Source organism: Nicotiana tomentosiformis, chromosome 12, assembly GCF_000390325.3.
Source record: "Nicotiana tomentosiformis chromosome 12, ASM39032v3, whole genome shotgun sequence".
NCBI classification, from domain to species: Eukaryota; Viridiplantae; Streptophyta; class Magnoliopsida; order Solanales; family Solanaceae; genus Nicotiana; species Nicotiana tomentosiformis.
Window position 1 is genome coordinate 90,680,798 of NC_090823.1, and position 26,696 is coordinate 90,707,493.

The window sequence follows — 26,696 nt, forward strand, 5'->3', positions numbered from 1 at the left end:
CCAAAACTCCTAATTTCTACCATGAAAATCCTCGATTTGATGTTAAAAACTCATGAAAAATAATGGGGAATTGAAAGGAAGTGGATTAGAGTTGCTTACCAATGATTTTGGGAAAAACTCTCAAGTAAATTGCCTCTAGAGTGTTTAGGGTTTAAAAAATGGTGTGAAATGAGCTAAGTCCCGATTTTCTCCTCTTTTACTCAGACGTAGGTATTGCAATTACGAACTCTTGTTCGTAATTGCGACAATCGCAAATACGAAACACTGGTCGCAAATGTGAACAGTGCCCCCAACCTTCTAAAGTCGCAAATGCAACAAAAATATCGCATTTGAGATGCACTCCTTTATCGCAAATGCAGTCAAAGGTTCGCCATTGCGAACCTGACTAAGTCTGGTGCCCAGTCGCAAAAGCGACCAAGCATTTGCAAAAGCGATCTGGTGATGTCCGCAATTACGAACATCTCTTTGCAAATGCGAAGACTGCCTTGCCTAGCCCATTTTCGCAAATGTGAGCTCGACTTCGCAAAAGCGGAGTTTGCATTTGCGAATAGGTCCTCACAAGTGCGAGACCTGCAGATCAACACCATAAACTAAAGCACACTAGCTATCTCAAATCATCCAAAACTTATCTGATACACACCTGAAACTTACCCAAGCTCCTCGAGCTTTAAATCAAACATGCACACAAGTATAATAACATCATACAAAATTGTTCGCTACGTCAAATCATCAAAATAATATCACATAACATGAATCGATCATCAAAACATATGATTTCAACTTGAAAACTTATTTTCACTATATTTCACATACCATGCCGAAATGCGCTCGGGTTACCCCGGACCCCAACCAAAAGTGCGTACAATTCCAAAAATATCATACGAACCTACCAGAATCATCAAAATACCGATCCAAGGTCGTTTACCAAGAATGTTGACCGTGATTAATCTAAAAATTATTTTAACCTAATTATAGTCAATCTACATAATACAAAAGACACTTATAATCAATAACCCATTTAGTTCTCATCTTTCTAGTTCAAGTTGTAAAATACGCATTCCAATCAATATCTTAATCGTTGAACTTTAAAGAGATTCTCTATAGCTAACAAAAAGTAAGTAATCCTTCTTTTTTTAAATAATGACACTATTTCATATTAGTTTGTTTAAACACTTTTAAAATTTGAAAAATTAAAAAGGAAAAGAAACTAGAGCTGATAGCCTAATATTTCTGTGTCTCGTTGAAAGATAATTCACCCAGCTAAAAAACATTAGTTTGCCAAATCTTGTTAACGATAAAAACTTCGACGGAATGCACTTTGTAGAGGAGGGGATAAAAAGGATATAGTGTTAGAAGGCAAATATAACCCTTTGCCGATACTAACATCGTTAAATTAAACTACTGTCAATGCAGGGACTAAAATCACACATTTATGTTAATTGAAGGTAAAAATTTCTAAGTATGTAATATGTGGACTAAATCATAATTAAGTAACAAATACAGAAAACAAAAATACTATTTTCCTTACCAGATTAGTACCCCAACCATGACTTGCGCCATGTAAATAGCCAATATCCATACTACTGGTTGGCGGAGAATTTTGCATTTCCACTTGTGAAGAGAAAATAAAACATTGCTTTTTAAGATGGAAGATATATTGAAAAAAAAAAGAAAAGTGCTCACTTGAGTTGAATAAATTTCTCGTTTCAACATTAATGAATAGATACGTATTCCACAAAGTAGCGTACATTATTTTCTACAAAAAAATACAAACTCTTTATCTGTATAGCCGTGAATAGTAAATCAAACAGACTCGGTACGCATTGTTGTCATCTCACTTTTTGGACTTTTGTTCTTCTCCTTCTTTGTTTGTCTGAACTCTCCGTAAAAGTATGAAACGAAACCCCAAAGAGAAAGAAAAAGAGCAAGGCCCTTTTCACCTGAAAAATTTTCCCTAAAGAAAACTACAGCTAATACCTCAGTAACAGGAAGTAGAACTGCGATCATAACCCCAGACATCAAAGAAGAAGAGCAGTAAATGACTCCAATTACACCCACAAAGAAGCACTGCCAAATAATGGTAGTCCATACTATCACTGTATAGTATCTAGCTTCTCCGAGATTAAATTGTTTTGCCTCCCTTGATATTGCCTGCAAATTTCAATCAATATCTTAATCCTTGCTCTTTAATAAGATAGTGTATAGCTAAAACAAAATTAATACCGAGGAAGTATCTATGATACATCATCTTGTGATTTTAAACTTGCATAATATTGTGTAGTTATAAAAATCTTCTTATTAAGGGTAAAACGAGCAGCTTAAAGTTAAATACCTTCAAATGCAGAACTGTGTCATTTTATCTGAAAATGGACTAATAGTGTAAAAGATTCAAATTATTTACCCTTAAACCGTAAAGTTCTTTTTATAAGGTTATCAATTAATATATATATATCATAAAATTTACGTGTAATTTTCTTGTAAATGACTTGATTGTGTAAAAAATAATTATGCATATAATTTAAACTTGCAAAAGAATAGTGTAAGATAAACTGCAACCGGAAGTAAGATGCTTGGGTAGTGATGAGTTTAAGGGGGAAACAATACCTGGAAGTCGTTATTGGCAATCATTCCAACAGTACAAAAAGCAGTAGCAGCAAAACACATGACCATTTGAATCTCCAATACTAATGTAGCTGTAATAGCTTGCTTTGCCTTCAAGTAAATCAACTCAATACAAGGCAAAATGACTCCATATAAAGCTGCTGCGAGAAGTGTCATCATAAAACCAAGAATATAGGCTTTACTAGTCACACCCTCTGGCCTATCACCATTAGATCGAACACCTAATAAAACAACACCAACTGTCAGCAGAACCACTGCATTGATAGAGTAGGGTGTGAATTTCAGCTTCACTATGAAGAAAGCACCTACTGCCGTGAATGCAAGTTGAGCAGCAAGAAGAAGTGAAGAGGTTGATACGGGAAGTTTTGACCCGCCCCACGAATAGAGAAAATCATCAAGACCAGTGACAACACCAATGATGAATGATGCAATGAAAATTCGAGGTGTTATCAAGTAATACTTGGCATTAATGCCTTCGGTTTTTCGACGATAGAAGTATAGGATGGCAAGAGGTATAAGGGTGAATGGCCATCCAGCCGTTTGTAACCAACTGCTAAACCAAACTCTTGAACCTCCCTCGACATAATATAGACGCATCATTAGAGGACCACCGCATATACCCACAGCTAGTATTAAACAATTAATCAACAGGAGGATTCTCCTCATAGTGGTGCTTAATCCTTGATTTTCCATACTTTTTTGCAAGCGATTTGGATACTATGTTGGAGTAGTCTGCTGCTCAGGCTGAATGGACTTCTTCTTCTACTACTAAGGTATGGAATTTTGGATCTGTTGCGGTGCTGAGATCTGTACTCTGCTATTTATAAATGAGAAACATCTTAGTACATTCCCATGATTTGTTTCACGTCATGGAGTGGCCCCACTTTAAGAAGGCTTTCTTCTGATTTAATTAATTGCAGTACTAGAAATTTTCATATGATTCACAAGGGAAGGATATAACAATTAAAAAATATTAGAGCAAAGACCAAAAAAGCAATGATTGTGAGTAGATTTGTTGTTAAATTGCAACGTTGAATTTCTAGGAAAAACTATTAGCGGACCATGGACTGTGCCGTGTAAATAGCCTTGCCTATTCTACTGGTTAGCGTTGAATTTTGCACTTGCACTTGTGAAGACAAAAATATGGATTAAAATTAATAAGGATGGGACAAACGTGGGTTTAGCTAAGAGTTGAATAATTATCAGTGGGTAGGTAGAACCTTGCATTTCCACCTGTGAAGAGAAACATATGAATAGTCACCCATAAACTTAACGTGGGTTTTAGTTAACTTTATTCGAATTCAATAAATATGATTAGCCCCTCATATGCCAACAATAACAGTTTTTCTTATATGAAAGCGTGCCGAGAACCAGAAAGGATTCAGACCTCTCCAGTGATATGGGCACTTTTAAATCTGCAACACCTGTCCAATTTAAAATTCAATGTTTCAGTTGGCCACAAATAACTGTTAGACATGTTTACAACACGACAAAAAAAAAAGACAGGAATTAAGAAAAAGAAAATCAAAATTGGACGGCTTCTCGATTTTTTTTAGTGTTGTTAGGACCGAAAAAAATCAGGTATTATGCGTAAGCTGGTAAAGCAAACCTTGAACGATGATAAATCATACCACAAAAGAAAAATCTACCAAAAGAGATGTAAACATTTAATGTGGTTCGGTCAGTTGACCTACGTCCATAACGGAGATGAGCAATCAACTATAATAAAAGAGAGTACAAAATATCGAGAGAACAACCTCACGAAGAGGCAAACACAAGTGACACACTAAAACTTGTCCCGTAAAGTTCTCCCCCTAAATACAACTCTCAAACCCCATATGGCTACATTTGTGGATGCTAATGAATGAGAAGGAAGGATCCTCAATTTATAGAGGTCTAAAACATTTTCCTACAAGAAAAGGACTAGCTAAATATGGAAGATTTATAATTTTCTTCTACAAGAAGAAAAATCCAATTATGATAAATATGTTGCCCTTTCTTTTGAGAGATAGGGAAACCAAATATAGTAAGAAAATAAGGACAAACACCTAACAATGTGCTTAAGAACACCCGACTGTCAAGATTGAGCTGATCATCAATATTGTAACTTTGAAAATATTAGCTATTGATCACGTCCAACTTTAGTCCTAAAAAGGATAAGTGGTCACTGCAAATATATTCCGATCTAAGAGTTCGGAGTCAAATTCTACAGAGAACTAAGGTTTAACTACAACTGTTCACTATCAACATGAAGACAAACTCGAGCAATTTCTAAAGTTATAAATATAAAGGCTCTTATGTCTAACTAATTAATTAATTTAAACCAGAGATACTAAGGGTTGAAGACAAGATTAAGGGGCCTAGAGTTATGATTTCACCAATTGTCGGAATCCTTCCAGCTACGTCTCCTATAATTTTGCCTAAGTATTCTTTACTGATCTTGATCACTTCATGTATCGTAATTCTCTCTCGAGCAACTACAACAATTTACTAGACATATTCTCTTGAACTACACTAGCTACCTGGCACTATCTTACCGCTCACTATGACCACATCAAGGCTTTGTTATTCATAAACCCACCGTATTAATTTCTCACATACGTTAGGAGTGACGTTGTTCAACAACCACCTAAATATGTACTCTTTCCCAAATAATACATAATAAATAGGCACAATCAATTGATGGCCATTCAATCAACAACAATAAATACGTAGTTGAACAAGTAGAGAAATTCAAAGGCTCAATTATATAAAAACATAACAAGAATTTATCCTACAAAATGTTCCATCAGAACCCTAGATAAGAGATTAGCTATTAATAATAGTATGTAAAACTACAATACTAAAATTCATGACTAATAATGGAAATTGAAAGAAGAAAGGAAAAACTTGTTGTCGAATCTTCCACCTTGCTCCTTGCGTGTTCCTCCTCTCCAAATTCTTCTCTAACCCTAAAGTACTGTCTCGATCCCCGCTTCAAAAGGACTCTTTAGGATATATTTATATCAATTAGGGGTTGTATGGGGCAGAACTAATTAATACAATCTCGGATAGGAAAGCTAGAATTCACATCAACTTTCGTGCATCGCGTGACTATAGGGGCGGATTCAACTTTTGAAATTTTTTCATTTTGCGAAGCGATCCGTGCCTTCGCTCCACTTTACTGTTTTGTGCATTCAATTGTCTCCTTTTTCGTGTCCGCTTTCGTGCCATGGGCGAGAATGGACGAGCTCCCGGTTCTTCCACCTTTTTCTTTTTGCAACAAATTGAGATCTTTTGATCAAATATCATCAAAACTCGTTACTACACATAAGAAACACGTAATGAGCATATTTTACTTCAAAAACTTTCGCAACTCACACAAGAAATAATATGCAAATATACTAAAAACATGCACTTTTCATCATTTATCTGCTATGCAATACGGGTGTCCATGAAACTCTAGTAAAGTAGTCCACATTTCGCACGATTGTGAAACACTTTAGTGAATTTTGAAATAAGTTTTTTATAGTTTAATCAAGATAGAAGAGTTATTATTTCCTTATGTATTTCCATATAAAATAATTCTATCTTGGCGACATTACAAATAAAAATATTTTTAATTGAATTAGAGCTTAGATGATTTATAAGATTTTCTTTAAACACGATGAAAAAGAAAAAGAACTTTAAAGGAATTTTTTTTACTTATAGATGTGTTAATATACGTGGTTTAATACATGATTCTCTAAGTGTAGCATATATATTAAATATATGTATATAGGTATTTATTTTTATTTTTTTATTTGATCCTAAAATAATAAAATAATGTAAATCTCTTAATGAAGTCTACAAGCAAGAACAAAAATAGAGTTACGAGTTTATTTTCAATTGAAACGAAAAACAAAAAAAAGCTGATCGCGGATGACATTAGTTTGCCAAAGCTTGTTAACGATGAAAACTTTGATGGAATGCACTTTGTAGAGGGGATAAAAAGGATATAGTGTCAGAAGGCAAAATTACAGTCAATGCAGGGACTAAACTTACATATTTATGTTAATTGATGGTCAAATTGCTAAGTTAAATAATATGTGGACTAAATAATAATTAGGTAACAATACAAAGACCAAAAATACTATTTTCCATCTAGAATAGTACCCCAACCATGACTTGCGCCATGTAAATAGCCATATCCATATATACTACTAGTTGGCGGGGAAATTTGCGTTTTCACTTTTCTTGAAACCATTTTCCACTTGTGAAGACAAAAATGGAGTGAAATAAACAAATTGGGTTTTAGATAACATTGCTTTTTAAGATGAAATACATATTGAAAATAGAAGAAAAGTTCTCATTTCAGTTGAATAAATTTCTCGTTTCATCATTAATGAATAATAAGTATTCCACAAAATAACATACATTATTTTCTACAAAAAATAAAAACTATTTATTTATATAGCCATGATTAATAGTAAATCAAACAGACTCGATATGCGTCGTTGTCATCTCAGTTTGTGGACTTTTGTTCTTCTGCTTCTTTGTTTGTCTGAACTCTCCATAAAAGTAAGAAACGAAACCCCAAAGAGAAAGGAAAAGAGCAAGGCCCTTTTCACCTGAAAAATTTTCTCTAAAGAAAACTACAGCTAATACCTCAGTAACAGGAAGTAGAACTGCGATCATAACCCCAGACATCAAAGAAGAAGAGCAGTAAATGACTCCAATGACACCCACAAAGAAGCACTGCCAAACAATGGTAGTCCACACTACTACTGTATAATATCTAGCTTCTCCAAGGTTAAATTGTTTTGCCTCCCTTGATATTGCCTGCAAATTTCAATCAATTTCTTAGTCGTTGCTCTTTAAACAGATTGTCTATAGCTAAGACAAAATTGAAACCTTGGAAGTATCTATTTATGATACAAAACTTTTAGGTAAATCTATTCGAATCCAGTATATTACATCCAGCTTTCATATACTTTCTATATGTCTTCAGTCAACCATGTCAAGAGTCTTGATCCCTCTATGTGGGATATGAATAATTTAGGGTTTCTACTGCTAAAGTCAAACTCACAACTCATTACATGCTTTTGTTCTCTCTTGTCATTAAGATCAGAAAACTTTATTGGAAATGAAATAAGGAGAAATAAATGAAAAGAGAAAAAAAAGAAAAAAGAAAAAAGAAAATAAAAGAGAGGTTTCCAACGAATATAAGAAATCCTAAAAGATGGACTATTGATGTTAGTGAACGCCAATAGATCATCACCTAAAGAGAAGTTGATAGACTGGTCATTTGAAGGCCTTAGGGATCTAATGGTAATTAACACCAAACGAGAGTCGAGAAAAAATATATTACGATCTCTTTTTTAATTTATGTGACATAATTTGTGTCTCGAAATTTCAAAATGAAAATAAATTTATGAAACTTGGGTTTTAAACATATTTTATAATATTTGTTTTAGACTTTTCAAACTTATGATTTTAAACTTGCATAGCATTGTGTGGTCGTAAAAAATTTCTTATTAAGTGTAAAACTAGTAGTTTAAACATACACACTTTCAACCGTAAAAATGTACTATTATTTTATTTGGACAGACTAAATATAAAAAAGATTTAAATTATTCACCCTTCCACCGTAAAGTTCATTTACATTTCTAACTAGTAATAACACGTCGATTGCTCTTTTACCACGTTATCAATAAATTATAAAAATATAAAAAAAATAAAATGTGATGGAGTGAGTAAGATGCATGGGCAAAAATGAGCTATAGGGGAAGAAAGAATTACCTTAAAGTCGTTATTAACAATCATTCCTACGGTGCAAAAAGCAGTAGCAGCAAAACACATGACCATCTGAATCTCCAGCACCAACGTAGCAGTAATAACTTGTTTTGCCTTCAAGTAAATCAACTCAATACAAGGCAAAATGACTCCATATAAAGCTGCTGCGAGAAGTGTCATCATAAAACCAAGAATATAGGCTTTACTTGTCACACCCTCCGGCCGATCACCATTAGATCGAACACCCAGTAAAACAGCACCAACTGTCAGCAGAACCACTGCATTGATAGAGTAGGGTGTGAACTTCAGCTTCAATATGAAGAAAGCACCTACTGCCGTGAAGGCAAGTTGAGCCGCAAGAAGCAGTGAAGAGGTTGACACAGGGAGTTTTGACCCGCCCCACGAATAGAGAAAATCATCAACACCAGTGACAATGCCAATGACGAATGACGCAATGAAAATTCGGGGTGTTATAAAGTAAAACTTGGCACTAGAGCCTTCGGTTTTTCGACGATAGAAGTATAAGATAGCAAGAGGTATAAAGGTGAGTGGCCATCCAGCAGTTTGTAACCAACTGCTAAACCATACTCTTGAACCTCCCTCCACAAAATATAGACGCATCATTAGAGGGCCACCGCAGATACCAACAGCAAGTATTATACAATTAATCAGCAGGAGGATTCTCCTCATAGCGATGCTTAATCCTTGATGTTCCATACTTTTTTTCAAGAGATTTGGATAATAAGTTGGAGTGATGGTCTTTTTCTGCAAAGGTTTGGATTATTGGACCTCTTGCAGTGATGAGATCTATTTATAATTGAGAAATCTTAGTACATCTCCGCGATTTGTTTCACGACATGGAGTGGCCCCAGTTTAAGAAGGCTTTATCATGAATAGATTAATTGCAGTACTAGTAATTTTCATATGATTCACAAGGGAAATGATATATTAATATAAAAAATATAAAAGCAATGATTATATTTTGTTATGAAATTGCAGCGTTGAATTTCTAGGAAAAGCAATGATTAAAATTAACAAGGATACATGGGGCAAATGTGGGTATTATATTAGGTAAGAATTGAATAATTATGAGCGGGATCAGCAGAATTTTGCATTTCCACTTGTGACGAGAAAAACAAGAATAGTCACCCATACGTCAACGTGTGTTTTAATTAACTTTGTTCGAATTGAATAAATATGAATAGCCCCCCAGAAAGGATTCACACCTATCTCCAGTGAGGTTCCCCTCCATTTCGTCTATATGCACTTTTAAATTTGCCACACCTGTCCAATTTAAATTCAATGGTTCAACTGCCACAAATAAATGTGAGACATGTTTACAAGTTACAACACGATAAAAAACAATTAAGAAAAAGAAAATCAAAATTGGATGGCGTCTTTGGTTTTTTGTTTGATTCATGTGCCAAAAGACACAAGACAGTCAAGACTGAGCTGAGTAAGCTCTTTTTCATGCAACAGAAACTTTTTATATTATTTCTTGTTTTGTTAAATAGGATTGATACCCTGTAGAACAAACTTACCATACAAAAGGTTGGTACAAACCTATTTTTTCGGTACAAAAAGGTTGGTATTAACGACAAAGGTGAATTTATTAGGGGTATGACACAATTTTCAGAATCAACGTAGGAAAATTCGTGGTGATTTGATATCTATGGTCCTTTAAAAGTTAAGCCAAAAGGAAAATTGCACAATGGCTCTCAACTTATATATTTCTTAAGAAAATACGTAATTGGAGTTTTATATGTCAAAACTAAAGTACACAAGAGGAGGGAATATGCTTACTTTCACGCCTCGAAACTGGAGGAGCGAGACATGGCACCTGATTATTTGACTTCAACAATGCATGCTTCATGATAAACAATTTCGAAAAATATTTTAGAATTATTAATGTTCGGCATAATAACTATTGAAAACTTTATACATACCTTAATGAGTACAATGAAAATGCTCTAGACATAAATACATGACCCCTGTAGTGTACATGCAACTTATATAATAATGATTACCTAAGTGCATAAAATAAACTAGACTCGAAGATACCACATAAACAATAGCGGGCTCACTATAATAGCCAGAGAAGAGGGGGAGATACCTAGTAGATATCCACATCATTTTGAATCATAAAACATGCATCCACGAAGATATCTAGGGCCGCTGAGCAAGTATGTGAGTACAAAATCACAAGTACTCAATACGCATCATATATCCCCTCAATTATAAAGTGAGTCGAGAATTTTTGGAAAGACATGGTAAGATCATATGCAATATCAATTCAATAAATACATTTCATAAAAAACTCAATTCAGCAATTAAAATTATTTCATAATTCATAATTAAGTTTGAAGCTTTAAACAAACTCTTATATCTGGTAGGAGTTCTTGATCACTGACATAATGACTATCACTATGTGTATATTCATGGAAGTCGAGCGCCTATCCCATATTGACTAGGCGTCTCCAGAAGAATACCGTGTGATTTCGACAATTTTGCTAGCAATCATAATCCCATCCAAGGAGACCCAAATCATGGATGACTATTTAATTGCGCAAACTAATATAATTACGATCAAAGTCTGGCACTGGTACATGTAGCTTTGGGTATTTGATCCTCCTTTGCAAGTATCTTCTTAGTTTTCTAAGAATATTCCCAAAAATATTTTCATATCATTTGGCACCTTTCGCCGTTTCAAATTTGTCACAACTCAAATCCCACCAAGACAATGATGGTACATAACCTAACTACTAAGCCAGTTAAAATTGAAAATAATCATGAAACGAGATAATATAATAATATCTTAGTCATAATATGAACAAAGTGCAATAATTGATCTGAGACAATATGGAATACCAAATACAACCCCCTAGGAACTAATAGCACAATTCATGAATGGTTTAAAGGTGTAACATAACAATACAATTGTCTGCTCGAATACATATACTGTCTTGAGTAAAGAACAACAAAAGAAAGATAGAACGCGACCCCAATAGCTACGAACAAGTCACCTAAGATAGCTCACATCTAAGTCTCCTAAACTACTCCTAAGCGCTCTCAGATGCTCCACTAGTACTGGAATCTGAATTTGCGCAAGAATATGTAAAAGTATAGTATGAATATACTGACACGTACCAAGTATGACTTATTGACTTTTCCCCCAATAAAATACTGACGAAGGAATAGTCAAAAACACTCATTTCATTATATGTGCATTTAATAAGTATACCCAATAACAAAAGTAAAGCATGAAAACACTGTATAAGATGTGCACAATCTAAGCATGAGATATAATGCATGATATCCTCGAATAGTAGGACCGATGCATATATTAATGCATCTAAACAACATATAGAATGATACACATGAAATAGCATTTATGAAATACTACAACAACAGCCTGATATCATTAATGCATGGTAAAGACGTAGATTTTATATCAACTCGGCACTCTCCACGTGTCCTAAAAACCTACACATATACCACCAAAATAGAAACATGGTTGGATGACTCATGACGGATGGATCTATATCCACACACAATGTAATAACGGAACAGACCAATCTCTACGTACTTGCATGGCAGCATGGACAACTCAACGTGACAACATTAAGTTTGAAATAATATATGCAAGTTATAATGCATATGTCTGATGTATGACTAGCAAGTAACTCATACAATCCAACATACATAACATCCTATCATGTTAAGCTAGCATGGACAACATACATAAATTTGCTCGAATTGATATATCATAAATTAAAGTTACTTTTATTGTGAGGGTTACCATAATGATTCGTTGCATTTTTTCTTTAAATTGCAAAGACAAGGTTCTTCAACAAGTGAAAAGATGTTGGACAACGAGGAGCTTGAAAAAATTTGATTTTTTTTTTCATGTTTATTAGCAATTACAATGTATTATGGAATGCTGTATACTTTTTTACATAGATTAATTTCTGTAATAAAAAGTTCCTAAGTTACTTTATTTAAGCATATTTGGTGGTGTTTTATTATAATGTTTATGTTGTTGAGAATACGACTTTCAAGTATTTATTTTTTAGAAAAAGATGCTTCCATGGCAACCCACAGGAAAAGGCTTCAATAGTACCCCAAACTTGCCGCGAAAACGAAGTACCTTTCTGTGGTGACAAGATTATTGCTATTGACTATTGTAGGTTATTCGTGGAAACTCAGTCGCCACTGAATGTGCTTTTTTCAGTTACGACCCATTTTTGAAGCACCACCGATGTGGTTTTGTTTTGCGAAGAAGAAGGATGGTACTATGCGGATGTGTATTGATTATAGACAGCTGAACAAGGTTATAGTGAAGAACATGTACCTATTCCTGCGCATTGATGACTTGTTTGACCAGCTTCAGGGTGCCAAAGAGTTCTCAAAGATTTATTTGAGGTCAGGGTATCATCAGTTTAAGATTCGGGATTCGGATATCATTAAGACTGCTTTCAGGACTCTGTATGGTCACTACGAGTTTCTAGTGATGTCATTTGGGCTGACCAATGCCTCAACAACATTTATACACCTGATGAACAGTATATTCCAGTCATATCTTGATTCTTTCATCATCGTGTTTATTGATGACATCTTGGTATAGTCTCGCAGTCCGGCGGATCATGAGCAGCATTTGAGGATCGTGCTCCAGACCCTGAGGGAGAGGAAGTTATATGCAAAATTCTCCAAGTGAGAGTTCTGGCTGGATTCGGTGGTGTTTTTGGGTCATATGGTGTCTAGTGAAGGGATCAAGATAGATCCGAAGAAGATTGAGGCAGTTCAGAGTTAGCGTATACTGTCTTCAGCTACTGAGATTCGAAGTTTTCTTGGTTTGGCTGGATATTATCGTCGATTCGTGGAGGGTTTTTCATCCACTACTGCACCATTGACTAGATTGACCCAGAAGGGTGCTCCTTTCAGATGGTCCGAGGAGTGTGAGGTGAGCTTTCAAAAGCTCAAGACTACAACCACAGTGTTGGTATTGCCTACGGGTTCAGGGTCTTACATAGTGTATTGTGATGCGTCGCGTATTGGGCTTGGCGTGGTGTTGACAGTTGAAGGTTCATGAGAAGAATTACCTAATTCATGACTTAGAGTTGGCAAATATTGTTCATGCATTGAAGATTCGGTGGCACTATCTGTACGGTGTTCTATGTGAGGTCTATACCGACGACCAGAGTCTCCAGCTTATGTTCAAGCAGAAGGACCTTAACTTGCGGTAGCAGAGATGGTTAGAGTTGCTGAAAGACTATGACATCACTATTCTGTATCATCTCAGGAAGGCCAATGTGATAGTCGATGCCTTGAGTAGAAAGGTCGAGTATATGGGCAGCTTGTCATATCTACCGGAAGCAGAGAGACCACTAGTCATGGATGTGCGGGCCTTATCCAATCACCGATCGTTAAAAGCCTTGACGTTAAAAGTTAATGACCGGACTCTAAGTCGGTCGTTAAAGGTCCTTTAGCGACAACATAAATTCCGATCGTTGTATGTACTTTTAGCGACAAATTTTTCCTTCGCTAAATTGTCATCCTGGTCGTTAAAAATATTTATGGGAGCAACAAATTTGGTCGTTACAGGTACTTTTAATGCCCAAATTTCCCTTCGCTAATGAGAAGTTTTACTAAATATAATTATAAAACTTTATTTTACTGAATATAAAATAATTATTTCATATGCTTTCACACACATACGACACAATCAAAACTATATTAAATAATCAATATTCATATGAATAATAAAACTGTCCAAATTGTATGGCAACGTTTTAACAACTCCTAAAAAGAGAAAAAATACGTTCAATGTACATAAAACGTCTTTAAACCACCCCTAAGAAAATAAATTTCTTGTATTTTAACTTTTTGCTCTGCACTGTTTTAAGGATTGATACTTCGAACTTTCAAATTCTTGATCTGCTATACTTTACTCGTATATGACTTGTATTAGAACTACATAGCCTTCTTGATCAAATTGCCTCCAGTAAGTCCATGACAAAAGTGAACAAAATGTCAGATCTCATTATAACAAATTACAAATTAAGAAACGTAAATAATACTACAAATAATAAGGCTTCAATATCTTCTTTAATCAAACTGCTATACAAACTGGCTGCAAACTTCACCAAGGGACTTGAAAGACTCATTTAATTTCTTTTTACTGAGACACAAACAATTCCAAAATCATTTTGGTAATTCATTTTCTAAGACTTTTATCGCAAATTCTGAATTTGTATTCGTTTTCATGGTTATTTCTTTTTTACTTCCTCATTAGAGAGAAGAAAATACCTTACAATTATAATTACTTATGATCTTAGAAATTCTAAAGTACCTGCTTAGCAAAATACAGGACATATGAAAATACATCACAGTAGTCTATATTACTCGGACTCTTCAAAAATGTTGTTGGGTGCGTGTCGGATCCTCCAAATTTAGTACATTTTTGAAGGATCCGACACGGATGCGGCAACACTTTTGAAAAGTCCGAGCAACATAGACGGTAGCAACACTAAATACTAGACTCTAATTGCTAATAATCAAATAAAACTAACTGGAAAATCGAGTCAGGATACCCTAACACAAGCCAAAAGGAAAAGAAGACTAACAATGTGAATATGCTCTCGATTTCCCCACTAAGGTAAGATTTGAACATAGAACAAACAACTTATCTTTATACTGTATATATCCGGAATCTAAAAATAAAGCCATCTCCCTTCTAAAATAAGAAAATAAACAAATAAACAAGTATCATCTACCTTTAGCGGAGCATGAGAAAGTAAGACTTTCAAGCTACTTCAGAAGACTAATACACAACTTCTAATTAAGTAATTCTCATTTAAAGCATCTGATGACAGTCTCAATTTCCATTAATGCAGCGAGAATAATAATTGAAAATATAAATATTATGAAACAAAAGATTAATACTACAAGGATTTTAGAGCATCAAGCATAATAATCCTCACAACCACTGAAAGAAACCAGATTAGTGAGTATGGGTGTCTAAAAGGATGAAATATTTTGGGAATGGAAAGATTGTTGGCGCGTGGCTGTAAAGATGAAAAAAGAGTGAGTCCAAGGTCTCACATATAATGTTCACAACCAGCAACAAACACAAGTTATTTGACATGCATCAAGCTTGAAAAATAAAGCAAGAAAATGATGCTCTAAATCCTTACAGTAATAGCTTCCTCTGTTCCAGCTTATCTTCTTCGATGTCCGCCCATGAGTATACCCTCAATGGACACATTTAATGATCACGAACAAATACACCTAACTGTCTTGTAAATGAGGCGTGACGCCTCCCAACTACTTAGTAGTGGTAAATATACCTCTCAAAAAGCAAGGCTCAAATTGATACTCTGATCACAGAATAATTTATCAAAATTTTAAAGCTAAAATATGATTCCATGGAGCTACAATCTCCTAGGATTCTTGTGAATCCAGTTAGAATTAGAATCAAATAGACGGGGAAGTATGATCAAAACTAGTTACTATGGGCATAGTTGATTGCTGCGTATAAGTGACTTAGCTTCAAAATATACAACATAAATAAAATATACAAAAAAGCACAATAATGCATAATGAAAAGATCTTGGCCTTTTGAGGTCCATATATTGTCATCCAAATAACAGGAGGGTGTAGAATCTAAAACTAAATTCAGACTCCCAGCAGTTATCTCACGTGGATTATGTAAAGCAAAGATTGGGCATAATTAAAAAAAATCCAAGTTTAAAGCAAGGCTCAATGAACAATATAATCCATTACTCGGGGAGGAAACACTAAAAGAATTAAGACGTTCACTTTAAAGGAAGACAACGCAAGATTGGAAAAATGCTCAGAAGTTTAAACATCTAAAAGTGTTCCCCTTTCATGAGTTACTAATAATTTGTTTGATTTGTTTTCTTGTTGGTAATGAAAATAGCTCATAGAGCAGAAAATAAATGCACATTTTATATTTATCCTAACATTATATAAGAAATGCTACTCTGTTCGACTTTAACTTTATCACATATAGAGATTCAATTCCAAGTGGTTCTCCCATTATATTTGGTGAGGAAGGAGATTCTTTCGACACTTTTTAACTCATAATTGAGTCTCAGCGAGAAGAATGACGATGGCAATGACGAGCATTTTCAAACCATTTACTGACTTGTATATTTGACAAAAAGAAACTAAGGAAAAAGAAGGTAGCAGCGAAGCAAAATCGAAGATACAAGTGGAGAAAATGCGGACGAAGCTGAAATTAACATATGCCAGGGAGAACTCATAAAACCTGGTGAGCTGTTAGGCCTAATTCTTTACCCAACTTCTCATTTGCATCACGGTCAGGATACTGATTTTCCTTGAAGGATTCGTAGAGCCTCTGAAACCCCAAAAATGATTGAGCTGAAGTGGGAAAATGCATGAAAACTATCAAAGAATATTCTTTTAGTAAATTAAAGAAATAAGTCGATCAATTGCTCTAAATCACAAACTAGGTGGGTCTGCCATATGAAGCCTTCAGTCACAATTCGTTCTAAAACTAATTAAACTGTCTCTTCAAGCAAATTCAAAAAACCATGATATTCAAAATAAAAACAAAAACAAAAATAAAAATCATACATCCATACATCTTTTTAAAAATACTTTCTTTTAGAGGGAATTACCATATTAGGCAAGCACAACTACAAATAAGTATTACTACTTTCTTTTTTGGAGGCAATAAAAGAGTAAACAAGTTCTGTTTAATAGCTAATAAAGCTAGTTTATGATATCCATTGTATGTAACTTGTTCAAGGAAGACATAACAATGACCTCCTACCTTCAATAGAATTTGTTTGTAATTTCATGGAAAGTAAGATGTTGTTGGACCTATAAACACTGATCAGATATGTAAAAAGTTGGAACCAGAGTAAAGCCCACAATACCTTGATGGCACCTTCCCTATATGTTTTCTTTTTACCACTTGAATGAAGTTCAGAGGTGTCCATGCCTCCAATTTTGAGTTTCTCACAGAGACCCCTATCAGAAGCATGTCTACTCCCTTTCTGCTTCCCACTTTGGTACTTTGTATCTGCTAAAGTCGAACTAGGAGAAGTCATAGTAGCTTTGGCACTTCTGATCTCTCTCTCTCTCTCTCCTTGGATGAAGGACCACCCTCAAAATCTTCATCACTAGAATCAGAAGATTCATTTCCATATGTTTCCTTCATACAAAAGTGGTCTGAGCAATCAACCCAAGCAGGTGGAATATAAAAAGATAAGGAGCCACATTGAAGAATACACGTGCATATATGATCGATGAAATATGACATGCAGAGACATACCATTTCAATGAAATAAATCATTGTTTTTTCCGTATAATAGAACTTAATTTATGTTATACAATAAAGAAAAATAATATGTCCCATCGCAGATAATCGATTTTCTCAATCTTCCCCTAAAAATAGTAGTTAAGACTTCACATTTTAAACTCCATGATAATTTGCAAGGTCGACATTCCAACTTGGTTGTATCAGAGTAATTGTCCATCAGCTCTACCAGCTGAATCACATCATATGAAAGTTACAAGCCGTATTTTGGAAGAAAAATGTCATTCTCTTTCTTTCCAAGAGTGACCTTTATATCAAGTAACCAACAAGGGAAAACAGCAAAGAAGGTAGGCTACTGGATTCAGTGAAATCGATACCGCAGCAAGCTAAACATTAGCCATGCACCTCTTTCAGAGTTGAAAGAGTAACAACAGTTCACTATAATGATAAGTGCTTGACTGCTTTTACAACTTAAGCACCTATTATAATGATCAATCTAGGAAAAAAAATGAACTAATCATTTCCGCAAATACTGAACAACAATTCTCTATAAGAGATTTTGAAAAATTAAACAAAGTAAAAAGAGCCATCACAAGATTTGTTGCTACAAGTTGTGAACTGGAAACATAACAATTAAGTGAAGCAAAAACTCAAATAGCAAGCTGATATCTAAAACTCAATAGAAATACCTTTATAAGGTAACACCCAAAATAATGCAAATCACCGTTAAGCTTCGATCGTAAAAACCACTGCCTAATTTTCACGCATTGAGATTTATCCTTCTAAGGCTCTAAATTTTTGAGAACCCAACTGGAAAACGACTGAATCTTTTACTCAACACAAAGGAAAACAGAAGTCATGTCATGAAGAAGGAAAAAGCAAGAGAAAAACACAAATGAAAAGCAGTAGAATAGATAGAGATGATGATATGGTGATTACACATTGAAACTAACCATTCCACAAATTCATATTTCTTAAGCCCAGATTAAAATAATCAAAAAATTCTTAAGCCCAAATTAAGATAAACTGAAATCGGTCTTACAACAAATTCTTGATTCTAAACCGACCATGCCACAATTTTTGAACACCAATATCACCAAAGTGAAAACTAAATCACAACCCTATTAATTTGAACCAAAATTAAAATATAAAAAGAGTAAATTTTCAAATCTTACCTTGATGAGAAGAAACTCTAAGATGAGCAGTTGATGCCGGCGGAGGTGACAAACGTTTTTCTCTTTTCCATAAATTTTTTATAGCAGTTTCAGGTTTTGATCAGCAGTAGACTAAGGGTCTTTTTGGAGGGGGGGTGGGGCGGGCGTAGGGTGAATTTGGGGGGGAAAGAGGGAAAATATAGCTCCTATTTTTTTAATTGATTAATTATATTTTAACGACTGGATATTATTAATTAGTTAATGTCAAACTAAAAATTGGCTTTAACGACAGGAAAAAAGGTTGGTCGCTATAAATACATCAATAACGACCAGATTAATGTCCCTTTGTTAAGAAATAGTCATTAAAAAGTATATTTCTTATAGTGTGCATCGCGTGGCTGTAGGCGCGGATTCAACTTTTGAAATTTTTTCATTTTGCGAAGCGATCCGTGCCTTCGCTCCACTTTACTATTTTGTGCATTCAATTGTATCCTTTTTCGTGTCCGCTTTCGTGCCTTGGGCGAGAATGGACGAGCTCCCGGTTCTTCCACCTTTTTCTTTTTGCAACAAATTGAGATCTTTTGATCAAATATCATCAAAACTCGTTACTACACATAAGAAACACGTAATGAGCATATTTTACTTCAAAAACTTTCGCAACTCACACAAGAAATAATATGCAAATATACTAAAAACATGCACTTTTCATCATTTATGTGCTATGCAATACGGGTGTCCATGAAACTCTAGTAAAGTAGTCCACATTTCGCACGATTGTGGAACACTTTCGTGAATTTTGAAATAAATTTTTTATAGTTTAATCGAGATAGAAGAGTTATTATTTCCTTATGTATTTCCATATAAAATAATTCTATCTTGGCGACATTACAAATAAAAATATTTTTAATTGAATTAGAGCTTAGATGATTTATAAGATTTTCTTTAAACACGATGAAAAAGAAAAAGAACTTTAAAGGAATTTTTTTTACTTATAGATATGTTAATATACGTGGTTTAATACATGATTCTCTAAGTGTAGCATATATATTAAATATATGTATATAGGTATTTATTCTTTTTCTTTTATTTGATCCTAAAATAATAAAATAATGTTAATCTCTTAATGAAGTCTACAAGCAAGAACAAAAACAGAGTTACGAGTTTATTTTCAATTGAAACGAAAAACAAAAAGAAGCTGATCGGATGATATTAGTTTGCCAAAGCTTGTTAACGATGAAAACTTCGATGGAATGCACTTTGTAGAGGGGATAAAAAGGATATAGTGTCAGAAGGCAAAATTACTGTCAATGCAGGGACTAAAATTACATATTTATGTTAATTGATGGTCAAAATTGCTAAGTTAAATAGTATGTGGACTAAATAATAATTAGGTAACAATACAAAGACCAAAAATACTATTTTCCATCTAGAATAGTACCCCAACCATGACTTGCGCCATGTAAATAGCCATATCCATATATACTACTGGTTGGCGGGGAAATTTGCGTTTTCACTTTTCTTGAAACCATTTTCCACTTGTGAAGACAAAAATATAATGGAGTGAAATTAAACAAATTGGGTTTTAGATAACATTGCTTTTTAAGATGGAAAATATATTGAAAATAAAAGAAAAGTGCTCACTTGAGTTGAATAAATTTCTCGTTTCAACATTAATGAATAGATACGTATTCCACAAAGTAGCGTACATTATTTTCTACAAAAAAATACAAACTCTTTATCTGTATAGCCGTGAATAGTAAATCAAACAGACTCAGTATGCATTGTTGTCATCTCACTTTTTGGACTTTTGTTCTTCTCCTTCTTTGTTTGTCTGAACTCTCCATAAAAGTATGAGACGAAACCCCAAAGAGAAAGAAAAAGAGCAAGGCCCTTTTCACCTGAAAAATTTTCCCTAAAGAAAACTACAGCTAATACCTCAGTAACTGGAAGTAGAACTGCGATCATAACCCCAGACATCAAAGAAGAAGAGCAGTAAATGACTCCAATTACACCCACAAAGAAGCACTGCCAAATAATGGTAGTCCATACTATCACTGTATAGTATCTAGCTTCTCCGAGATTAAATTGTTTTGCCTCCCTTGATATTGCCTGCAAATTTCAATCAATATCTTAATCCTTGCTCTTTAATAAGATAGTGTATAGCTAAAACAAAATTAATACCGAGGAAGTATCTATGATACATCATCTTGTGATTTTAAACTTGCATAATATTGTGTAGTTATAAAAATCTTCTTATTAAGGGTAAAACGAGCAGTTTAAAGTTAAATACCTTCAAATGCAGAACTGTGTCATTTTATCTGAAAATGGACTAATAGTGTAAAAAATTCAAATTATTTACCCTTAAGGAACTATCAGTTCAAATAGAGAATAACCAATACCTCGTATTCATAATTTTCTACAAGTTAGTGACGCAATATTAGCTAAAAAACTCCCAGAAATCAGAATAGCATAATAAAGTGCAACAAGTAGTTCAAATGCAATAAAGGCACGTAAGACATAAAACAATAAAGTTATACAATTAATTCAGGTAGGGACATATAACAGGTAAGCAAATATTGAGCAAGAAATGAAGAAATCAAACAAGCAACAATTTAAATAACAGATAACAAGTAAGACATGGATAACAAGTAAGATCATGTAGCAATCAAAGCACATAACAAAAGATAACATGGAATAAGTGATAACATAAAGGTAAATAGCTCAACCCGCATGCTTTAACCCGTGACAATGCATATACACTCGTCACCTTGCATATACCCTATTTTCCTATATAATTCACATAACAAGCAGACCAACAAGTACTAAATCCCTCAAGTCGAAGTTAGACACGACACTTACCTACTTGTACAACCAACTCAACAATCAACCACGACTTTTCCTTTCGAACAAGTCTCCAAACCAGCCAAATATAATCAAATATCGCTCGAACAATTCAAAATAAGATTTAGAAACTACCCACGAATGAAAACGGCTCAATCTTTGATGAAATTAAAAAGGTCAACAAAAGTCAACCTCGGGGCCGCTTGGTCAAAATTTGAGATTCGGACCAAAATCCGATTATCCATTTACCCCGAGCCCGAGTATGTGATTTGTATTTAAATTCGACCTTAATTTGAGGTCTTAATCCAAATTTTGCAAAATGCCTAAATTCTACCCAAAAGTCCTAATTTCTACCATAGAAATTCTCTATTTGATGTTAAAAACTCTTGAAAAGTAATGGGTAATTGAAAAAAAAGTAGACTAGAGTTGCTTACCAATGATTTTGGGATGAAAAACCCTATAGTAAATTGCCTCTAGAGTGTTTAGGGTTGAAAAAATAGTGTAAAATGAGCTAACTCCCGATTTTCTCCTCTTTTACCCAGTTGTAGGTATTGGAATTATGAACTCTTATTCGTAATTGCGACAATCGCAAATGCGAAACACTGGTCGCAAATGTGAACAGTGCCCCCAGCCTGCTAAAGTCGCAAATGCAACAAAAACATCGCATTTGCGATGCACTCCTTTATCGCAAATGCACTCAAAGGTTCGCAGTTGCAAACCTGACTAAGTCTGGTGCCCAGTCACAAAAGCGACCAAGCATTCGCAAAAGCGATCTGGTGATGTCCGCAATTGCGAACTTCTCTTTACAAATGCGAAGACTGTCTTGCCCAGCCCATTTTCGCAAATGCGAGCTTGACTTCGCAAAAGCGGAGTTTGCATTTGCGAACAGGTCCTCACAAATGCGAGACCTGCATATCAACACCATAAACAAAAGCACACTAGCTATCTCAAATCATCCAAAACTTATCTGATACACACTTCAAACTCACCCAAGCCCCTCGGACTCCACACCAAACATGCACACAAGTGTAATAACATCATACAAACTTACTCGCTACCTCAAATCATCAAAATAATATCACATAACATGAATCAATCATCAAAACTCATGATTTCAACTTGAAAACTTATTTTCACAATATTTCACATAACACGTTAAAATGCGCTCGGGTCACCTCGGACCCCAACCAAAAGTGCGTACAAGTCCAAAAAATATCATACGAACCTACCGGATTCATCAAAACACCGATCAAAGGTCGTTTACCAAGAATGTTGACCGTGATCAACCTAAAAATTATTTTAAACCAAAATTCACTTTTTCTTGGATGATAACTTCATGTAATCCATATAACCCAATTATAGTCAATCTACATAATACAATAGACACTTACAATCAATAACCCATTTAGTTCTCATCTTTCTAGTTCAAGTCGTAAAAAACTCATTCCAATCAATATCTTAATCGTTGAACTTTAAAGAGATTCTCTATAGCGAACAAAAAGTAAGTAATCCTTCTTTTTTAAAATAATGACACTATTTCATATTAGTTTGTTTAAAAAAGAATATCACTTTTTAAATTTGAAAAATTAAAAAGGAAATGAAACAGAGCTGATAGCCTAATATGTCTGTGTCTCGTTGAAAGATAATTCACCCAGCTAAAAAACATTAGTTTGCCAAATCTTGTTAACGATAAAAACTTCGACGGAATGGACTTTGTAGAGGAGGGGATAAAAAGGATATAGTGTTAGAAGGCAAAAATAACCCTTTGCCGATACTAACATCGTTAAATTAAACAACTGTCAATGAAGGGACTAAAATAGCACATTTATGTTAATTGAAGGTCAAAATTTCTAAGTATATAATATGTGGACTAAATCATAATTAAGTAACAATACAGAAAACAAAAACACTATTTTCCTTACCAGATTAGTACCCAAGCCATGACTTGCGTAAATAGCCATATCCATACTACTGGTTGGCGGGGAATTTTGCATTTCCACTTGTGAAGAGAAAAATGGAGTGAAATTAAACAAATTGGGTTTTAGATAACATTGCTTTTTAAGATGGAAAATATATTGAAAATAAAAGAAAAGTGCTCACTTGAGTTGAATAAATTTCTCGTTTCAACATTAATGAATAGATACGTATTCCACAAAGTAGCGTACATTATTTTCTACAAAAAAATACAAACTCTTTATCTGTATAGCCGTGAATAGTAAATCAAACAGACTCAGTATGCATTGTTGTCATCTCACTTTTTGGATTTTTGTTCTTCTCCTTCTTTGTTTGTCTGAACTCTCCGTAAAAGTATGAGACGAAACCCCAAAGAGAAAGAAAAAGAGCAAGGCCCTTTTCACCTGAAAAATTTTCCCTAAAGAAAACTACAGCTAATACCTCAGTAACAGGAAGTAGAACTGCGATCATAACCCCAGACATCAAAGAAGAAGAGCAGTAAATGACTCCAATTACACCCACAAAGAAGCATTGCCAAATAATGGTAGTCCATACTACCACTGTATAATATCTAGCTTCTCCAAGGTTAAATTGTTTTGCCTCCCTTGATATTGCCTGCAAATTTCAATCAATTTCTTAGTCGTTGCTCTTTAAAAAAATAGATTGTCTATAGCTAAGACAAAATTGAAACCTTGGAAGTATCTATATATGATACAAAACTTTTAGGTAAATCTATTCGAATCCAGTATATTACATCCAGCTTTCATATACTTTCTATATGTCTTCAGTCAACCATGTCAAGAGTCTTGATCCCTCTATGTGGGATATGAATAATTTAGGGTTTCTACTGCTAAAGTCAAACTCACAACTCATTACATGCTTTTGTTCTCTCTTGTCATTAAGATCAGCAAACTTTATTGGAAATGAAATAAGGAGAAATAAATGAAAAGAGAAAAAAAAAGAAAAAAGAAAAAAGAAAAAAGAAAAAAGAAAACAAAAAGAGAGGTTTCCAACGAATTTAAGAAATCCTAAAAGATGGACTATTGATGTTAGTGAACGCCAATAGATCATCACCTAAAGAGAAGTTGATAGACTGGTCATTTGAAGGCCTTAGGGATCTAATGGCAATTAACACCAAACGAGAGTCGAGAAACATATATATTACGATCTCTTTTTTAATTTATGTGACATAATTTGTGTCTCGAAATTTCAAAATGAAAATAAATTTATGAAACTTGGGTTTTAAGCATATTTTATAATATTTGTGTATCTTTTAGACTTTTCAAACTTATGATTTTAGCATTGTGTGGCAGTAAAAAACTTCTTAAAACTAGTAGTTTAAACATAAACACCTTTCAACTGTAAAAATAAACTATTATTTTATTTGTATAGACTAAATATAGAAAAGATTTAAATTATTCACCCTTCTACCGTAAAGTTCATTTACATTTCTAACTAGTAATAACACGTCGATTGCTCTTTTACCACGTTATCAATAAATTATAAAAATATAAAAAAAATAAAATGTGATGGAGTGAGTAAGATGCATGGGCAAAAATGAGCTATAGGGGAAGAAAGAATTACCTTAAAGTCGTTATTAACAATCATTCCTACGGTGCAAAAAGCAGTAGCAGCAAAACACATGACCATCTGAATCTCCAGCACCAACGTAGCAGTAATAACTTGTTTTGCCTTCAAGTAAATCAACTCAATACAAGGCAAAATGACTCCATATAAAGCTGCTGCGAGAAGTGTCATCATAAAACCAAGAATATAGGCTTTACTTGTCACACCCTCCGGCCGATCACCATTAGATCGAACACCCAGTAAAACAGCACCAACTGTCAGCAGAACCACTGCATTGATAGAGTAGGGTGTGAACTTCAGCTTCACTATGAAGAAAGCACCTACTGCCGTGAAGGCAAGTTGAGCCGCAAGAAGCAGTGAAGAGGTTGACACAGGGAGTTTTGACCCGCCCCACGAATAGAGAAAATCATCAACACCAGTGACAATGCCAATGACGAATGACGCAATGAAAATTCGGGGTGTTATAAAGTAAAACTTGGCACTAGAGCCTTCGGTTTTTCGACGATAGAAGTATAAGATAGCAAGAGGTATAAAGGTGAGTGGCCATCCAGCAGTTTGTAACCAACTGCTAAACCATACTCTTGAACCTCCCTCCACAAAATATAGACGCATCATTAGAGGGCCACCGCAGATACCAACAGCAAGTATTATACAATTAATCAGCAGGAGGATTCTCCTCATAGCGATGCTTAATCCTTGATGTTCCATACTTTTTTTCAAGAGATTTGGATAATAAGTTGGAGTGATGGTCTTTTTCTGCAAAGGTTTGGATTATTGGACCTCTTGCAGTGATGAGATCTATTTATAATTGAGAAATCTTAGTACATCTCCGCGATTTGTTTCACGACATGGAGTGGCCCCAGTTTAAGAAGGCTTTATCATGAATAGATTAATTGCAGTACTAGTAATTTTCATATGATTCACAAGGGAAATGATATATTAATATAAAAAATATAAAAGCAATGATTATATTTTGTTATGAAATTGCAGCGTTGAATTTCTAGGAAAAGCAATGGACTGTACTGTGTAAATAGTCCTTGCCTATGCTACTGGTTGGCTTATAATTTTGCATTCGCACTTGCGAAGAGAAAAAAATTGATTAAAATTAACAAGGATGCATGGGGCAAACGTGGGTATTATATTAGGTAAGAATTGAATAATTATGAATAGCCCCCTATATAATGGATTTTCTTATATGAAAGCGTGTCTAGAACCAGAAAGGATTCAGACCTATCTCCAGTGAGGTTCCCCTCCGTTTCGTCTATATGCACTTTTAAATTTGCCACACCTGTCCAATTTAAATTCAATGGTTCAACTGCCACATATAGATGTGAGACATGCTTACAACACGATAAAAAACAATTAAGAAAAAGAAAATCAAAATTGGATGGCGTCTTGGTTTTTTGTTTGATTCATGTGCCAAAAGACACAAGACAGTCAAGACTGAGCTGAGTAAGCTCTTTTGCATGCAACAGAAA

The 26,696-nt window shown here is 34.4% G+C and overlaps 3 protein-coding genes and 1 long non-coding RNA gene across 6 annotated transcripts; all 4 read right to left on the minus strand.

Annotated features, from left to right (window-relative positions):
• Positions 1-1,688: 1,688 nt before the first annotated feature.
• Positions 1,689-3,401, minus strand: LOC104095257 (purine permease 1-like). The gene is made up of 2 exons (XM_009601340.4): positions 2,605-3,401; positions 1,689-2,151 (listed from the first exon to the last, which is right to left on the minus strand). Exons 1-2 carry the CDS (start codon positions 3,313-3,315, stop codon positions 1,804-1,806), a joined length of 1,059 nt encoding a protein of 352 aa, XP_009599635.1. The 5' UTR covers positions 3,316-3,401; the 3' UTR covers positions 1,689-1,803.
• Positions 3,402-6,944: 3,543 nt separating this feature from the next.
• On the minus strand, positions 6,945-9,212 carry LOC108946355 (purine permease 3-like). Its single transcript, XM_070192019.1, has 2 exons — positions 8,383-9,212; positions 6,945-7,422 (listed from the first exon to the last, which is right to left on the minus strand). The coding sequence occupies exons 1-2, from the start codon at positions 9,091-9,093 to the stop codon at positions 7,075-7,077; spliced, it is 1,059 nt and encodes a 352-aa protein (XP_070048120.1). The 5' UTR covers positions 9,094-9,212; the 3' UTR covers positions 6,945-7,074.
• A 4,876-nt stretch (positions 9,213-14,088) lies between these two features.
• On the minus strand, positions 14,089-19,021 carry LOC104094991 (uncharacterized). 2 transcript variants are annotated; one of them, XR_011412898.1, is made up of 3 exons: positions 18,859-19,021; positions 17,301-17,595; positions 14,089-16,756 (listed from the first exon to the last, which is right to left on the minus strand). It is a non-coding gene; the product is annotated as an uncharacterized lncRNA (long non-coding RNA). The 2 variants fall into 2 exon arrangements; XR_011412897.1 differs by having other exon boundaries at positions 17,301-17,578; positions 18,859-19,019.
• A 1,474-nt stretch (positions 19,022-20,495) lies between these two features.
• LOC138903701 (purine permease 3-like) lies at positions 20,496-26,043 on the minus strand. Of its 2 annotated transcripts, none has more exons than XM_070192160.1 (2): positions 25,216-26,043; positions 20,496-20,946 (listed from the first exon to the last, which is right to left on the minus strand). In XM_070192160.1, exons 1-2 carry the CDS (start codon positions 25,924-25,926, stop codon positions 20,599-20,601), a joined length of 1,059 nt encoding a protein of 352 aa, XP_070048261.1. In that variant the 5' UTR covers positions 25,927-26,043; the 3' UTR covers positions 20,496-20,598. The 2 variants fall into 2 exon arrangements, with proteins under 2 accessions (XP_070048261.1, XP_070048260.1); XM_070192159.1 differs by lacking the exon at positions 20,496-20,946 and adding an exon at positions 23,784-24,246 and having other exon boundaries at positions 25,216-26,009.
• Positions 26,044-26,696: the final 653 nt, after the last annotated feature.

What these genes read in the sequence shown, in the direction of transcription:
- LOC104095257 (XM_009601340.4), bottom strand. Translation starts at nt 3,315, where the DNA reads ATGGAAAATCAAGGATTAAGCACCACTATGAGGAGAATCCTCCTGTTG. An exon ending in TTGCCAATAACGACTTCCAG is followed by an intron (nt 2,152 to 2,604) that starts GTATTGTTTCCC and finishes TGAAATTTGCAG; the next exon opens with GCAATATCAAGGGAGGCAAA.
- LOC108946355 (XM_070192019.1), bottom strand. Translation starts at nt 9,093, where the DNA reads ATGGAACATCAAGGATTAAGCATCGCTATGAGGAGAATCCTCCTGCTG. An exon ending in TTGTTAATAACGACTTTAAG is followed by an intron (nt 7,423 to 8,382) that starts GTAATTCTTTCT and finishes TGAAATTTGCAG; the next exon opens with GCAATATCAAGGGAGGCAAA.
- LOC138903701 (XM_070192160.1), bottom strand. Translation starts at nt 25,926, where the DNA reads ATGGAACATCAAGGATTAAGCATCGCTATGAGGAGAATCCTCCTGCTG. An exon ending in TTGTTAATAACGACTTTAAG is followed by an intron (nt 20,947 to 25,215) that starts GTAATTCTTTCT and finishes TGAAATTTGCAG; the next exon opens with GCAATATCAAGGGAGGCAAA.